Below are 17,716 nucleotides of genomic sequence, written 5' to 3'. Positions count from 1 at the left end.
CAGTACATTCAGAGTAGCTGTGTGATGCACAAAAATGCTTGTTTATCGCTGAATAACAGCAGCTTCATGTAGCTAACAAGCTAGCTGAGATCACTAGTTCACTCAATTCAAACGCCAGTTTAATATAACTCCCAATAACACAGTATTTTTACGTGTGTGCCTGGTTTATTCTATATATATATTTACATTTTCAAATGTTATTTTACCTTCTATTTTGTATATTTTCATGACTAGTAGGGACATATGAAGCCTGGAGTCTGCAGTAATGTTGAGATGCCAGTAGGGAGAGCTCTAGTCTAGAACACTGGAGTCTGCAGTAATGTTGAGATGTCAGTAGGGAGAGCTCTAGTCTAGAACACTGGAGTCTGCAGTAATGTTGAGATGTCAGTAGGGAGAGCTCTAGTCTAGAACACTGGAGTCTGCAGTAATGTTGAGATGTCAGTAGGGAGAGCTCTAGTCTAGAACACTGGAGTCTGCAGTAATGTTGAGATGCCAGTAGGGAGAGCTCTAGTCTAGAACACTGGAGTCTGCAGTAATGTTGAGATGTCAGTAGGGAGAGCTCTAGTCTAGAACACTGGAGTCTGCAGTAATGTTGAGATGTCAGTAGGGAGAGCTCTAGTCTAGAACACTGGAGTCTGCAGTAATGTTGAGATGCCAGTAGGGAGAGCTCTAGTCTAGAACACTGGAGTCTGCAGTAATGTTGAGATGCCAGTAGGGAGAGCTCTAGTCTAGAACACTGGAGTCTGCAGTAATGTTGAGATGCCAGTAGGGAGAGCTCTAGTCTAGAACACTGGAGTCTGCAGTAATGTTGAGATGCCAGTAGGGAGAGCTCTAGTCTAGAACACTGGAGTCTGCAGTAATGTTGAGATGTCAGTAGGGAGAGCTCTAGTCTAGAACACTGGAGTCTGCAGTAATGTTGAGATGCCAGTAGGGAGAGCTCTAGTCTAGAACACTGGAGTCTGCAGTAATGTTGAGATGTCAGTAGGGAGAGCTCTAGTCTAGAACACTGGAGTCTGCAGTAATGTTGAGATGTCAGTAGGGAGAGCTCTAGTCTAGAACACTGGAGTCTGCAGTAATGTTGAGATGTCAGTAGGGAGAGCTCTAGTCTAGAACACTGGAACCAAAGATACTCCCCTTTCATCTGTTCTGGAACCTTCAGTACCAGCTGATGAGGAGTGATGTGAATGGGTCACATTTGGTCTCTTGTAAAACATGTAGGTCCACTCCTCAAATAAAGAAATGCAACTACAGTATTCTGACTTTAGACCATTTTCTATTTAGATTCAGTAACATCCCTTATGTGACATGTTGTTCCTGCATGATAATGACCTGACTAGACGACGCTACTTTAAAATGTGTCAACCACAGAACTCACACATAGGCTATGCCTGCTTCTACTAACACTTACAGTAGACTACTTCTTGTTTCCACGCAGTGACAGTAAGTTGACTGACTGTTCAAGACCTCTCCCCTTCACTTCACTCTGTAAGTACACTTGACGATATCTTGAAATATAGTTTTAGTTTTGATGTTTTTATCCAAACATCACATGACTTACTGTATCTTTGTACTTGTTGGTTTATTTTGAACTGTGTTTTGGTTGTTACATCAGGGCCTGTATTCATAAAGTGTCTCAGACGGTCCATATAATTATGATCTAAAAGGCTAAACTGATCCCAGATCAGCTCTCCTACTCTGATACACTTTGTGAGTACTGATCCTGTACTGTGGTTTCATGTGTTTAGTTTAGTTCAGTTTATTCATTTACATGTTTAAAACATGATCAGTAGAGTTTGACAGTAACACCCAGATCCCCATTCAACAGGGTCATTTTCACTGTCATAGTAAAACAGGGTCAATTATAACTGTGCGTGTGTGTGTGTGTGAATGCATTTTGACATATTAATATGATTGGTGGATTTACAGTCACGACCAATATGATTGGCCCCCTTGACAAATTCTGAGCTATATTGTGTGCTACAAAAGATGGGAAGTGCATTGTACATGGTGTTTCACATGAAGACGTTATGCTATTTTAAGACCTCTGAGAGCAACAGAGTGACAATAAGAGTGAGAGTGATTGAGTGGATGCTTCTTAAGAGCTTTAGGAGTAGAATTAACATGAGACACAGTGATGGTGGGTTGTGTTTAGGAGTAGTATTAACATGAGACACAGTGATGGTGGGTTGTGTTTAGGAGTAGTATTAACATGAGACAGTGATGGTGGGTTGTGTTTAGGAGTAGTATTAACATAACAGTGATGAGACATGAGACAGTGATGGTGGGTTGTGTTTAGGAGTAGTATTAACATGAGACAGTGATGGTGGGTTGTGTTTAGGAGTAGTATTAACATGAACAGTGATGGTGGGTTGTGTTTAGGAGAGTATTAACATGAGACAGTGATGGTGGGTTGTGTTTAGGAGTAGTATTAACATGAGACAGTGATGGTGGGTTGTGTTTAGGAGTAGTATTAACATGACACACAGTGAGAAACATTAGACTATACAGAACATGTTCCTCTGTAACTCAGTTGGTAGAACATGGCACCTGCAACGTTATGGGTTTGGTTACCAGGACCACCAATATGTAAAATATATGCACACAGGACTGTATATTGATTTGGTTTGTTGAGCCGACTAAACTGCATAATTTATGGACAGCAGACTACAATACATGACACAGTCAATACAGCAGGCTATGGTGATGTTCATTGGATTATCTGCTAGCTAAAGCTACTAAAAGTACTGTACAACAGAGGAGACTGGTGGGTGGAGATATAGGAGGATGGACTCATTGTAATGGCTGGAATGAATGGAACACTATCCATTAATTTTATTCCTATTACAGCCAAAGGAATGAGGACATAATATGAGGACCAGAGGCTGCAGTAATGTTGAGATGCCAGTAGGAGGAGCTCTAGTCTAGAACACTGGAACATTCAGTACCACTTTGATGCAGCTGATGAGGAGTGATGGGAATGGGTCATATTTAGCCTCTTTATAAAATCTAGGCCCACTCCTGAAATATACAAATGCAACTATTTTCTGACATGTTGTTTATGCACGTTAATGTCTTAGCATCCTGACTAGTCTACTTTTGAAATGTGTCAACCACAGAACTCACACTTACAGTAGGATACTTCTTGTTTCTCTGCACTGCCAGTAAGTGTTGTTGGTTCAGATGAACTGACTCAGCATCACCTTCCTGTTAACCAGGGTAGGGAGAAGTGTTGACATCTATACTGTGTAGGATGTGTGTTTGAACTTTTCTACATCCATAACAACCAGCTCTCTGGACTTAGATTCAGACTCCATAACCCTAATATATACCATCTAGCAGACACTTCTATCTAAAGTCATTCACTCAGTCATTACAGTCATGGGTGCATGAATCCTTCACATGGGAAGTCCCAGCAGGAATGGAACCCGTGAGCCATTCTGTACAAACTGAGTCACACAGAACTACTCTATTCACACTTAGAGTAGGAGTGCGGATCTAGGGTCAGTTTTGCCTTTAAATCTATGATCAATAAGAAACTAACCTTGTAAATATTGAATAAATATTTTTTTAAATATTTTTTTAAGTTACAGCAAACTGGGAATCTGATTACAAGAACTTTTGACCAAAACGTTTTATATCTGAATAAGGCAGCCTGGAGGTTCAGTTATATTTTACATAAATATTATTTTGTATCTGTCTGAAAGAATCATCAGACTTGTGAGACTAAACATGAATTAATGTATTACTTCATATGGTCCTGTAACATGATACACATAATATACGTTTGCGTGATTTAAAAAAAATGTTTTTATGACAAAGTTAAGGCACAATTTTGCCTCAATGTCCAGGAAAGAGTTCTGCTTGATGCAACGTTTCTTATCGCTTAAAATAATAATGTATGAAGTGTGATATCGTTTACCCCCCTGACAGCCCCATTGAGTCTGATTATGGGATGGAACATGGGTTGGGGGCAGTGGGGGTAAATATGGGCGTCCCTTTTGATAGGCCATACCCACAGGAAGTGTCACTAAGTGACGTTGTTGAACAGATGCATGAACTTCTGATTGTTCTCATCCTGGACGGGAGGCAGGAAGGGACAAAAAGCACAACAGGTAAGAAGCAGCTGGAGAGAAGGTTTAGTTGTATTTCCATGTGTCTCTTTTCTCCTAGAAACCCTGTTGTATAAGAACCCAAAGTGAACCGGAGGGCCTTGTCGTGGTCACAATAACACCCTTTGACATCCCTGTAGTCCTTCACAGTCAGTACCTAGGGATTAGTAGAGGTCATCCAGAGCGTTTTACATGTATAAACAGCTGGATCTCGTCTGAGCGGTTAGCTGGATATGCCGAGACCTGCTGCGTACTTAATGCTGAGTGGTTTAGGTTCTGCCCACTATAGTGCTGTCTGGTCAGAACATGGTGTTGAGGCCCGTCTCTCTACTCTTGATGGTCACCAGCACCACATACATGCAGACACATCTGTTTCCATTTGAAGATGTTTTATATTATTGTGTGGTTATATTCGCTGGACTCACACTTCAGTAAGGAACTGCATGTCAAAACTGTGTCAGCAACACAACACTTCTTCTCAAGACTGACGATGCCGTGCACCAACTGAAGGTGAGGGGAGGCGGTGTCCTGCAGCACATCCAAACACCCTGATTGGTTGGATGAACAGCGGTGCAAAGGGTGATTGACAGGGCTGCAAGCAAATCAAGTTGAGAGGGCATGTAAACACACACGGTCATACCATACCCATAGGGATCTGGTCAAAGGTAGTGCACTATATAGTGATTGTGGTGTCATTTGGGACGCAATCAGTGTAAAGAAATGACAGTGGCATGTTGTACTACTACAGACATCAGTGTTTGGGTGCTTAAATGTGACTTTGTCAAGTAGTCAGTGTTGTGTTTCACCATTCTGATGTATTGTCAGTTTGTAATGTTGTTATTAGTCAACATAATGCTGAGGACATTCATATCTGACTGCTGCAGTAATGTTGAGATGCCAGTAGGAGGAGCTCTAGTCTAGAACACTGGAACCTTCAGTACCACTTTGATGCAGCTGATGAGGAGAGTAAATTGAATGTGTTTGTAGAATAGAATGAATGACATCATGGAACTGACCAAATGTAAATGGAACTTTGACCTGTTCCATGTAGAACTCAGAGGGACAAGGCAACACATTCTAAGATATTATAAACATTCCATATAGAATAGTCAACATATTGTTAACATGGTGCTGTATTTATTGAAAGTGGAAATGGGTGACATTTTGTCCATTATAGAAATGTAGGACCCATTTTAATACAGTAACCTCCCTTCTCTGACATGCTGTTCTGGTCGTTAATGTTATGTTAATGTTAATGCATGTTAATGTCTTAAAAGAGGAAGGAAAGGACTGTTCTGCATCAGCTACTTGTGTTCTGACTACTATAAATATGTATCAACCACAGAACAGACATTTACTAGCAGTTCCCACTCACTACCAGTCAGTTGACTCACTGTACAAGACCTCTCCCCTTCAGTCTGTAAGTACTCTTGAGATCTTGAAATATAGTATTTTGTTTTTAGCCGTATGTCATGTACTCAAGGGTCTCAGACATGGAGTGCTGATCTAGGATCAGGTCCTGCTGGTCCATATAATTATGATCTAAATGGGAAAACTAGATCCTACTCTGGGACACTTTGTGAATACAGACACTATCATATAATGATGATCTAAATGGGAAAACTAGATCCTACTCTGGGACACTTTGTGGATACAGACACTATCATATAATGATGATCTAAATGGGAAAACTAGATCCTACTCTGGGACACTTTGTGAATACAGACACTATCATATAATGATGATCTAAATGGGAAAACTAGATCCTACTCTGGGACACTTTGTGAATACAGACACTATCATATAATGATGATCTAAATGGGAAAACTAGATCCTACTCTGGGACACTTTGTGGATACAGACACTATCATATAATGATGATCTAAATGGGAAAACTAGATCCTACTCTGGGACACTTTGTGAATACAGACACTATCATATAATGATGATCTAAATGGGAAAACTAGATCCTACTCTGGGACACTTTGTGAATACAGACACTATCATATAATGATGATCTAAATGGGAAAACTAGATCCTACTCTGGGACACCTTGTGAATACAGACACTATCATATAATGATGATCTAAATGGGAAAACTAGATCCTACTCTGGGACACTTTGTGAATACAGACACTATCATATAATGATGATCTAAATGGGAAAACTAGATCCTACTCTGGGACACTTTGTGGATACAGACACTATCATATAATGATGATCTAAATGGGAAAACTAGATCCTACTCTGGGACACCTTGTGGATACAGACACTATCATATAATGATGATCTAAATGGGAAAACTAGATCCTACTCTGGGACACCTTGTGGATACAGACACTATCATATAATGATGATCTAAATGGGAAAACTAGATCCTACTCTGGGACACCTTGTGGATACAGACACTATCATATAATGATGATCTAAATGGGAAAACTAGATCCTACTCTGGGACACCTTGTGGATACAGACACTATCATATAATGATGATCTAAATGGGAAAACTAGATCCTACTCTGGGACACCTTGTGAATACAGACACTATCATATAATGATGATCTAAATGGGAAAACTAGATCCTACTCTGGGACACCTTGTGGATACAGACACTATCATATAATGATGATCTAAATGGGAAAACTAGATCCTACTCTGGGACACTTTGTGAATACAGACACTATCATATAATGATGATCTAAATGGGAAAACTAGATCCTACTCTGGGACACCTTGTGGATACAGACACTATCATATAATGATGATCTAAATGGGAAAACTAGATCCTACTCTGGGACACCTTGTGGATACAGACACTATCATATAATGATGATCTAAATGGGAAAACTAGATCCTACTCTGGGACACTTTGTGGATACAGACACTATCATATAATGATGATCTAAATGGGAAAACTAGATCCTACTCTGGGACACTTTGTGGATACAGACACTATCATATAATGATGATCTAAATGGGAAAACTGGGACAGGTTGTGGATCTATCTATGATTTCTCTGGGAAAACTACTCTGGGACACTTTGTGAATACAGACACTATCATATAATGATGATCTAATGGGAAAACTAGATCCTACTCTGGGACACCTTGTGGATACAGACACTATCATATAATGATGATATAAATGGGAAAACTAGATCCTATGGGACACCTTGTGGATACAGACACTATCATATAATGATGATCTAAATGGGAAAACTAGATCCTACTCTGGGACACCTTGTGGATACAGACACTATCATATAATGATGATATAAATGGGAAAACTAGATCCTGTCTGGGACACCTTGTGGATACAGACACTATCATATAATGATGATCTAAATGGGAAAACTAGATCCTACTCTGGGACACCTTGTGGATACAGACACTATCATATAATGATGATCTAAATGGGAAAACTAGATCCTACTCTGGGACACCTTGTGGATACAGACACTATCATATAATGATGATCTAAATGGGAAAACTAGATCCTACTCTGGGACACCTTGTGGATACAGACACTATCATATAATGATGATATAAATGGGAAAACTAGATCCTACTCTGGGACACCTTGTGGATACAGACACTATCATATAATGATGATCTAAATGGGAAAACTAGATCCTACTCTGGGACACCTTGTGGATACAGACACTATCATATAATGATGATCTAAATGGGAAAACTAGATCCTACTCTGGGACACCTTGTGGATACAGACACTATCATATAATGATGATCTAAATGGGAAAACTAGATCCTACTCTGGGACACTTTGTGAATACAGACACTATCATATAATGATGATCTAAATGGGAAAATGTCTCTGGGACACTTTGTGAATACAGACACTATCATATAATGATGATCTAAATGGGAAAACTAGATCCTACTCTGGGACACCTTGTGGATACAGACACTATCATATAATGATGATCTAAATGGGAAAACTAGATCCTACTCTGGGACACCTTGTGGATACAGACACTATCATATAATGATGATCTAAATGGGAAAACTAGATCCTACTCTGGGACACCTTGTGAATACAGACACTATCATATAATGATGATCTAAATGGGAAAACTAGATCCTACTCTGGGACACTTTGTGGATACAGACACTATCATATAATGATGATCTAAATGGGAAAACTAGATCCTACTCTGGGACACCTTGTGGATACAGACACTATCATATAATGATGATATAAAAGGGATGTGTGACTTGTTGTTCATCCTCACAGCTTGGGGACAGGAGTTATCATTCAAGCTGGTGGTAACTGCCTTGCTCAAAATGGCAGAGGTTTCCACCTTGCCAGGTCTGGGATTTGAACCAGTAATGTTTCAGTTACTGGCCCAACGTTCTTAACCGCTAGACTGCCTGCCGATACCACTGACACACCATATTACCAAACTATTATGATGGATGTTATTTACACACCATCCTCTCAAGGCTGTGATGATGATGTGTTGTTATACCTGCATCCCAAATGACACCATATTCCCTATAGAGTGCACTACTTTTGACTAGAGTCCTACCTGCTGCCCCCTGATCAGGTTTGTATGTAGTTATTCACCAGCTATAGAGTGAGTTGTTGTTTATGTTTCTAAGACTGCAGGGTGGGAGATTCAACAATGGTCTTGAGAACAGCAGGAAGTGTGTTGGGGGTCTTTCTCTGGTCTGTAGCAGGTATGGTCTCATTCTTATCTTTAAGTTGTTAAGAATCATAATGTTATTCTGGTGTGTTCTGTTAGGCGTCTCCACTTCACTTGAATAGTTATCTTTCACACCTCACTGAGTGATGCTTATCTGTGGTTTCCATTCACACTCAACTCAGGAACTACGGCAACAAAGTGTGGACAAACCCTACAGTCAGAGTGAGCCAATAGACCTCGTTCTCATTCTCATACCATTGTGTTGTGTGACTTGTGTTTCAGTGGTACTGGGTCAGGATATCTGGAGTGTGACTTACACCACTCAGAGTATCTGTACCTTGAAGGGGTCAACAGTGGATCTGTTCTGCTCTTACACATATCCCAGTGGTTATACAGTCACAACAACCTTCTGGTTCACTGAATGGGGGACTGGTGTAGAACCTAAAGAGCTAGGTCAGGACCCAGAGTATGCAGGTCGTCTGGTGTATAATGGGGATAAGAAGAATGACTGCAACCTGAAAATCAGGGACCTGAGAGAGAGTGACTCAGCTACGTACAGGTTCAGATTTATAACAGATCAGACCAGAGGGAAATATTATGGAGATCCTGGAGTCACTCTGTCTGTTACAGGTACAGTAACATGCTTTATACTGCTAGTCTGTTGAATTAATATCTACTGTCCATTTAGGTCTAGAAATTGGATTTGTATATATGAAACAGATTTGAGAATTAAATGAGTTTGAGAATGTCTTGCATCATGTGACTAAACAAGACAATAAGTGATTCAGGGTTTAATGCTGTGATCTACTCCAGCTCTGCAGGTGAAGGTGACTTCTAAAACTTGGCCAGATTGGGTGACACTGACCTGTATCACCACCTGTACTCTGACTGACAACCCCACCTACATCTGGTACAAGAACGGACACAAAGAAAGGAGGACACCTCCAGCCTGTACTCAGACTACTTTAGTGATGCAGACAGTTATTCCTGTGCTGTAAAAGGCCACAAGGATCTCCACTCTCCTGCAGTGTGTGAGTATGGATTTAACTCAGTTTTTAGTATAACTTTTCAAGTAGAACTTTCTGTCTGCTAAACAGTCCTCACAGTTATTTAACCAAACTGTATCACAATACCAGATGGCATAACTATTCTGGATTACTGCAGCTCATGATTCTACTGTGTAAATGTATAAGTAATGTCCTCTTGTCATTATGTTTCAGGTGTTCAGGGTCAGAGATGCAACAGAGTGACTTACACCAAGAGGAGAATCTGTGTCTTGAAGGGGTCAACAGTGGACATATCCTGTACTGTTGGTTATTATTCCACCACATCATCATTCTGGTTTAGAAGTGATAAGTCGACCCTTGAAGACCTAACCACTGACCCAGGGTATGCAGGTCGTGTGAAGTACACTGGAACATACAGAGGTCGCTTCACCCTGAGAATCACAGATCTGAGAGAGGAGGACTCAGCTGAGTATCGCTTCACTTTTAAAACAAACAACTTTGAATGGGGTCATAGTTTCCCAGGAACAACTCTGTCTGTCACAGGTAATACTACACTGTATGATACAACTGTAAATCATAATGAATTACAGGATAAATATATGAACCATCCTGTTAACACAGAGGTGTATGTGGTTTTATACATATTGTTTCAGGTCTGCAGGTGAAGGTGACTCCTGCTGCAGAGGGACAGAAGACACTGACCTGTAGCACCACCTGTACTCTGACTGACAACCCCACCTACATCTGGTACAAGAACGGACAGAATGTACAAGGTGTCTCCTCCCCCATGTATTCCATCAGCAGTGAGGATGCAGACAGCTACTTCTGTGCTGTAAAAGGCCATCTCAGCTCTCCTACAGTGTGTGAGTACATTACAATAGTACAGAATTCTACTTAGCAAGTATCATGTATTCAGGTTAAAGAGACATGTCTTACTTTATCAATCATTACAGAACAAAAATATATTTTTTTACTAATTAATATTACTTTGACAAAACATTTGTTATTTTCCATCAGATAAACCAAAGACCACAGTGTCAGTCAGTCCCTCTGGTGAAATAGTGGAGGGCAGTTCAGTGACTCTGACATGCAGCAGTGATGCCAACCCACCTGTCCAGAGTTACACCTGGTGGTACAAGAAGAATGGAGGTGACTATCAGAGTATGACAGGACCACAGCATGTCTTCAACCAAATCCGGTCATCTGACACTGGAGAGTATTACTGTGAGGCCTGGAATGAGATGGGGACAGACAGGTCTAGGACCATTAACATGGATGTGAAGTGTGAGTAAAGTACAGCTCAGTGTTTGAATGATAAGGTAGCAAAACAATTATAACTAAATGAAGTAGTCCTAAAGCATCTCCAAATATGTATTTATTAATTATATTAACGTGTTGTGTAAGTTAGAGTTTTAGATAGTTCTCTGACTTAACAGATCATTTATTGTTGACATGACATATCATTTGTAAATATACTACTGTCATAAATATACTACTGTCCGTCGGACAAATTCTCCTTTACCAGATGGTCCAAGGAACACCTCAGTGTCAGTCAGTCCCTCTGGTGAAATAGTGGAGGGCAGTTCAGTGACTCTGACCTGCAGCAGTGATGCCAACCCACCTGTCCAGAGTTACACCTGGTACAAGAAGAATGGAGGTGACTATCAAAGTATGACAGGACCACAGCATGTCTTCAACCAAATCCGGTCATCTGACACTGGAGAGTATTACTGTGAGGCCTGGAATGAGATGGGGACAGACAGGTCTAGGACCATTAACATGGATGTGAAGTGTGAGTAAAGTACAGCTCAGTGTTTGAATGATAAGGTAGCAAAACAATTATAACTAAATGAAGTAGTCCTAAAGCATCTCCAAATATGTATTTATTAATTATATTAACGTGTTGTGTAAGTTAGAGTTTTAGATAGTTCTCTGACTTAACAGATCATTTATTGTTGACATGACATATCATTTGTAAATATACTACTGTCATAAATATACTACTGTCCGTCGGACAAATTCTCCTTTACCAGATGGTCCAAGGAACACCTCAGTGTCAGTCAGTCCCTCTGGTGAAATAGTGGAGGGCAGTTCAGTGACTCTGACCTGCAGCAGTGATGCCAACCCACCTGTGGACAAATACACCTGGTACTTTCAAAATGAGACTTTTCTAAATGGATGTGGACAGATGTACAACATCAGTAACTTCAAGTCTAAGGACAGTGGACATTACCACTGTGAGGCCTGGAATAGAAGAGGATCTAGGAACTCTACAGCTCTGATGATCATTATACCAGGTGAAGTTTCATCTTATATATTTCAACACAAAATGATGTTTCAAACTAATATTAATAATTATACTTTAGCTTGTAACACTTTGTTTTATAATTATATATACATTCAGATTAGATCAAATATTGTACTGTTGTTCCCATAACATCCATATTGTATTATAGGGAAACAAACCTCAGTTCTGACTGCAGCTGTAGGAATCATAGTGGTTGTTCTGGTTCTCATCCTCTGTCTCTCTGGACTCATGTGGTTCAGGTGAGTGATTCTTGTAAAGATTATTTCACTCCAACTCTTTTTTATTAACTTACTTTGTTCATTGATTCGTTCAATAATAAATGTATTAATTAATGTGCAAACCAGGAAGAAGGCCTCCAAATCCACCTCTGACACAAGAGACACATCAGAGAATGTAGAGGTGAGTCTCTTACAATCAGATTATGTGTATTGCTTTGTGAATCATTTCTACTCATCATGTTGTCTGTCCTCTTCCCATCAGGGAGACTCTAGTCCAGTGTATGAAAACGTCTCAAGCATGTCCACAGCCCCTACTGCAGCACAGACAGAGTCCACATACTACCAGGACGATGTCCACTACACCAGCGTCCACTTCTCTAACTCCAAAAACCAGGAAGTGCCTCTGTACTCCACTGTCCAGCTGCCTCAACCCCAGAAAGAGGATGGGGATGTCCAGTACGATGCTGTGAAATTCAACCTCCCCAGTGCTGCCACCCGGTGAGCATTTTCTGCCATTACAGCAACATAGAGTCAATACTAGAACATTGTGAATACACCACATTAAAACAACATAGAGCCTATTATAGAGCATTGTGAATACACCACATTAAAACAACATAGAGCCTATTATAGAGCATTGTGAATACACCACATTAAAGGAGAAGTATGCTTTTTTACAACCAAATTAAAAATGTTGATGTAACTGCTATGTTGTATTCAGCCAATTATGGTCAAGAAAACACCTTTGTGATTTCACTTGTTTTAGAGAAACTTTCCCCAACCAGCAATTCCCTTCCTCATCCCCGTTGTGCAGTACAGAGGCTCTGAAAACACAGGAACAAATGCTCCAAAACGTCCTAATAGAAACAGACATATCTCACTATAGTGATGCAGGTCTTTAGATGTAACAGTTGTACACATGACATTGTGTCATTCTGAACTTTATCCACAACGTTATATTCCGTTTTGTGTGACTCCTGCTGTTTCTCCGTCCAACTGTTCTGTTCTCAGTGTATCAGGCTGCTACAACGGACGAGAAGCATCGTTCAAGTCTCAACAACATGGAACATGACGTTACGGATTAAGTTCAGAATGACACCATTTCATGTGTACAACATCTAAAGACATGCATCACTATATAATACTTAGAGCTTTTTAGTCTCTAAAAGGATGTTTTGGGGTGTTTTTGGAGCCCACTGACTGAACAATGAGGATGAGGAAGTGAATAGATGGTTGGGGGATAGTTTCTCAAAAACGAGTGAAATCGCAAAAAGAATCTGCCTCTTCTATAACGTCCTATTTACATATAATTGGTTTTAGATTTTGTTGTAAACAAGCTGTATTCTTGATTACAGCTCATTCATATGCTGCTACTTATTGGAACGAGAAGACCATGACATCATTAATAAGCAAAAGAGTTGACCCTCGGTGGCCACTAGTGGTGTCATTTCCTTAAAGTACAAACCCAACAATGGAAATCTCAAGACGATTCCTATGTCTATAATGAGAGAGTGGTGGTTTTGAGGAACTTTCCTGTGTTCCAAATGGAACCCTATTCCCTATTTAGTGCACTACTTTTCACCAGAACCTTATAGGCCTTGGTCAAAGTAATGCACTATAAAGACTATATGAAGGTATTTTTGGGGATGCAGATTCTGTTTCATTTCTGTTTTTCTCTCTTCAGACCCACGGCAGCACAAGCAGCTGAGGAGGACTCTTCTGTTCTCTACAGCACAGTCAACAAACCCAGAACCAAGAAGACCCCAACACAACAAACCCAGAACCAAGAAGACCCCAACACAACAAACCCAGAACCAAGAAGACCCCAACACAACAAACCCAGAACCAGAAGACCCCAACACAACAAACCCAGAACCAAGAAGACCCCAACACAACAAACCCAGAACCAAGAAGACCCCAACACAACAAACCCAGAACAAAGAAGACCCCAACACAACAAACCCAGAACCAAGAAGACCCCAACACAACAAACCCAGAACCAAGAAGACCCCAACACAACAAACCCAGAACCAAGAAGACCCCAACACAACAAACCCAGAACAAGAAGACCCCAACACAACAAACCCCCAGAACACAATAAACCCAGAACCAAGACCCACCAACACAACAAACCCAGAACAAAAGACCCCAACACAACAAACCCAGAACCAAGAACACCCCAACACAACAAACCCAGAACCAATACACCTGAACACAACAAACCCAGAACCAAGAACACCTGAACACAACAAACCCAGAACCCTGAACACAACAAACCCAGAACTTATAATTATGTGTGAATACATTGTACATGCCGGTGGCCCCATTGGGAATGGAAGCCATGCACCATGCTCTACCAACTGAGACACAGGACTACTGTATTCACACTTAGTTGGAGTGATGATCTATGGTCAGTTTTATAAACAATGCTGTACTTGTCCTCTTGCTCAGTTGTGCACCGGGGCCTCCCACTCCTCTTTCTATTCTGGTTAGAGCCAGTTTGCTCTGTTCTGTGAAGGGAGTAGTACACAGCATTGTACGAGATCTTCAGTTTCTTGGCAATTTCTCGCATGGAATAGCCTTCATTTCTCAGAACAAGAATAGACTGACGAGTTTCAGAAGAAAGTTATTTGTTTCTTGCCATTTTGAGCCTGTAATCGAACCCACAAATACTGATACTCCAGATACTCAACGAGTCTAAGGCCAGTTTTATTGCTTCTTTAATCGGGACAACAGTTTTTAGCTGTGCTAACATAATTGCAAAAGGGTTTTCTAATGATCAATTAGCCTTTTAAAATTATACACTTGGATCAGCTAACACAATGTGCCATTGGAACACAGGAGTGATGGTTGCTGATAATGGGCCTCTGTATGCCTATGTAGATATTCCATAAAAAATATGCCGTTTCCAGCAACAATAGTCATTTACAACATTAATTATGTCTACACTGTATTTCTGATTAATTTGATGTTATTTTAATGGACAAAAAATGTGCTTTTCTTTTAAAAACAAAGACATTTCTAAGTGAAATTTTCATTAAAAAATATACATTATACAGTACTGTACTATTCTATTACATTATACAGTACTGTACTATTACAGTACTGTACTATTCTATTACATTATACAGTACTGTACTATTCTATTACATTATACAGTACTGTACTATTATATTACATTATACAGTCCTGTACTATTCTATTACATTATACAGTCCTGTACTATTCTATTACATTATACAGTCCTGTACTATTCTATTACATTATACAGTCCTGTACTATTCTATTACATTATACAGTACTGTACTATTCTATTACATTATACAGTACTGTACTATTCTATTACAATATACAGTACTGTACTATTCTATTACATTATACAGTACTGTACTATTCTATTACAATATACAGTCCTGTACTATTCTATTACATTATACAGTCCTGTACTATTCTATTACATTATACAGTCCTGTACTATTCTATTACATTATACAGTACTGTACTATTATATTACATTATACAGTCCTGTACTATTCTATTACATTATACAGTCCTGTACTATTCTATTACATTATACAGTCCTGTACTATTCTATTACATTATACAGTCCTGTACTATTCTATTACATTATACAGTACTGTACTATTCTGTACTATTCTACATTATACAGTCCTGTACTATTCTATTACATTATACAGTACTGTACTATTCTATTACATTATACAGTCCTGTACTATTCTATTACATTATACAGTCCTGTTAGATGAAACATAATATATGTTTACTTGGTTTGTTCATATACATTTAGTATTGGTTTTATGACACATTTATGGGAATATTTTGCCTCAGTGTCCTGATGCAACGTCTCGTATCGCTTTTATAAATATACAAAATATTGGAAACTGTTAAGTGTGGATTGTGTTTAATAAACTGTTCAGATTCAACTTCATTGTCATTGTTTTCACCTTGTTATAACAGTATCTTCAAAGTAGCTTTTAAAATCACGCCTCAGGCCTCCCGGGTGGCGCAGTGGTTAAGGGCGCTGTACTGCAGCGCCAGCTGTGCCATCAGAGTCCCTGGGTTCGCGGCCAGGCTCTGTCGTAACTGGCCGCGACCGGGAGGTCCGTGGGGCGACGCACAATTGGCCTAGCGTCATCCGGGTTAGGGAGGGCTTGGTCGGTAGGGATGTCCTTGTCTCATCGTGCACCAGCGACTCCTGTGGCGGGCCGGGCGCAGTGCGCGCTAACCAGGGTTGCCAGGTGCAAGGTGTTTCCTCTGGCGCATTGGTGCGGCTGGCTTCCGGGTTGGATGCACGCTGTGTTAAGAAGCAGTACGGCTGGCTGGGCTGTGTATCGGAGGACGCATGACTTTCAACCTTCGTCTCACCCGAGCCCGTACGGGAGTTGTAGCGATTAGACAAGATAGTAGCTACTACAACAATTGGATACCACGAAATTGGGGAGAAAAATATATATATAATAATAATAATCACGCCTCTTGCACTGTCCATACAGTAACTACCGATAGGTTCTTATTTTTCAGAGTAAATGACTCACGGACACTAGAGAAGCTTTAACCAAGTTTAATTCTTCCCAAAGGTTCTGTACAGCTGTATTCAGACAGCAAAACATTTCTTACCATCACAGTTATATACATCCCACTTAAGACACTCCTCCTTTTCTCCAATCCTTACATCTTATGGTTCAACAGGAAGAAGGTAACCAGATACTAAACCCTGATTACTCCCTTATTAAGGGGAAGTGACCTCACCTCCTGACCTCAACCCCTCCTTCCCCTAGTCCACAGATGTCCATCTGTCTCCCCTATCTCAACCCCTCCTACCCCTAGTCCACAGATGTCCATCTGTCTCCCCTATCTCAACCCCTCCTACCCCTAGTCCACAGATGTCCATCTGTCTCCCCTATCTCAACCCCTCCTTCCCCTAGTCCACAGATCTCAACCCCTCCTTCCCCTAGTCCACAGACGTCCATCTGTCTCCCCTATCTCAACCCCTCCTACCCCTAGTCCACAGATGTCCATCTGTCTCCCCTATCTCAACCCCTCCTTCCCCTAGTCCACAGATCTCAACCCCTCCTTCCCCTAGTCCACAGACGTCCACCTGTCTCCCCTATCTCAACCCCTCCTACCCCTAGTCCACAGATGTCCATCTGTCTCCCCTCTCAACCCCTCCTTCCCCCAGTCCACAGATCTCAACCCCTCCTTCCCCTAGTCCACAGATGTCCATCTGTCTCCCCTATCTCAACCCCTCCTTCCCCTAGTCCACAGACGTCTATCTGTCTCCCCTCTCTCAACCCCTCCTTCCCCTAGTCCACAGATCTCAACTCCTCCTTCCCCTAGTCCACAGATCTCAACCCCTCCTTCCTCTTGTCCACAGATCTCAACCCCTC

General features: G+C 40.7%; 1 protein-coding gene across 1 annotated transcript in view; it reads left to right on the top strand.

Annotated features, from left to right (window-relative positions):
• Positions 1-14,551, top strand: part of LOC124022361 (B-cell receptor CD22-like) — a 40,256-nt gene extending 25,705 nt beyond the window's left edge. The window contains exons 8-14 of the mRNA XM_046337287.1: positions 10,525-10,645; positions 10,800-11,066; positions 11,816-12,079; positions 12,239-12,329; positions 12,435-12,489; positions 12,571-12,806; positions 13,993-14,551. Of these exons, the coding sequence (XP_046193243.1) occupies positions 10,525-10,645; positions 10,800-11,066; positions 11,816-12,079; positions 12,239-12,329; positions 12,435-12,489; positions 12,571-12,806; positions 13,993-14,551 (1,593 nt within the window). The remainder of the gene's footprint in view (positions 1-10,524; positions 10,646-10,799; positions 11,067-11,815; positions 12,080-12,238; positions 12,330-12,434; positions 12,490-12,570; positions 12,807-13,992) is intronic.
• Positions 14,552-17,716: the final 3,165 nt, after the last annotated feature.

The sequence above is a fragment of the Oncorhynchus gorbuscha genome, unplaced genomic scaffold, assembly GCF_021184085.1.
Source record: "Oncorhynchus gorbuscha isolate QuinsamMale2020 ecotype Even-year unplaced genomic scaffold, OgorEven_v1.0 Un_scaffold_1360, whole genome shotgun sequence".
In the NCBI taxonomy this organism is placed as follows: domain Eukaryota; kingdom Metazoa; phylum Chordata; class Actinopteri; order Salmoniformes; family Salmonidae; genus Oncorhynchus; species Oncorhynchus gorbuscha.
The sequence above is the reverse complement of the archived record's forward strand: the minus strand, read 5'-3'. Positions and strand labels throughout refer to the sequence as shown.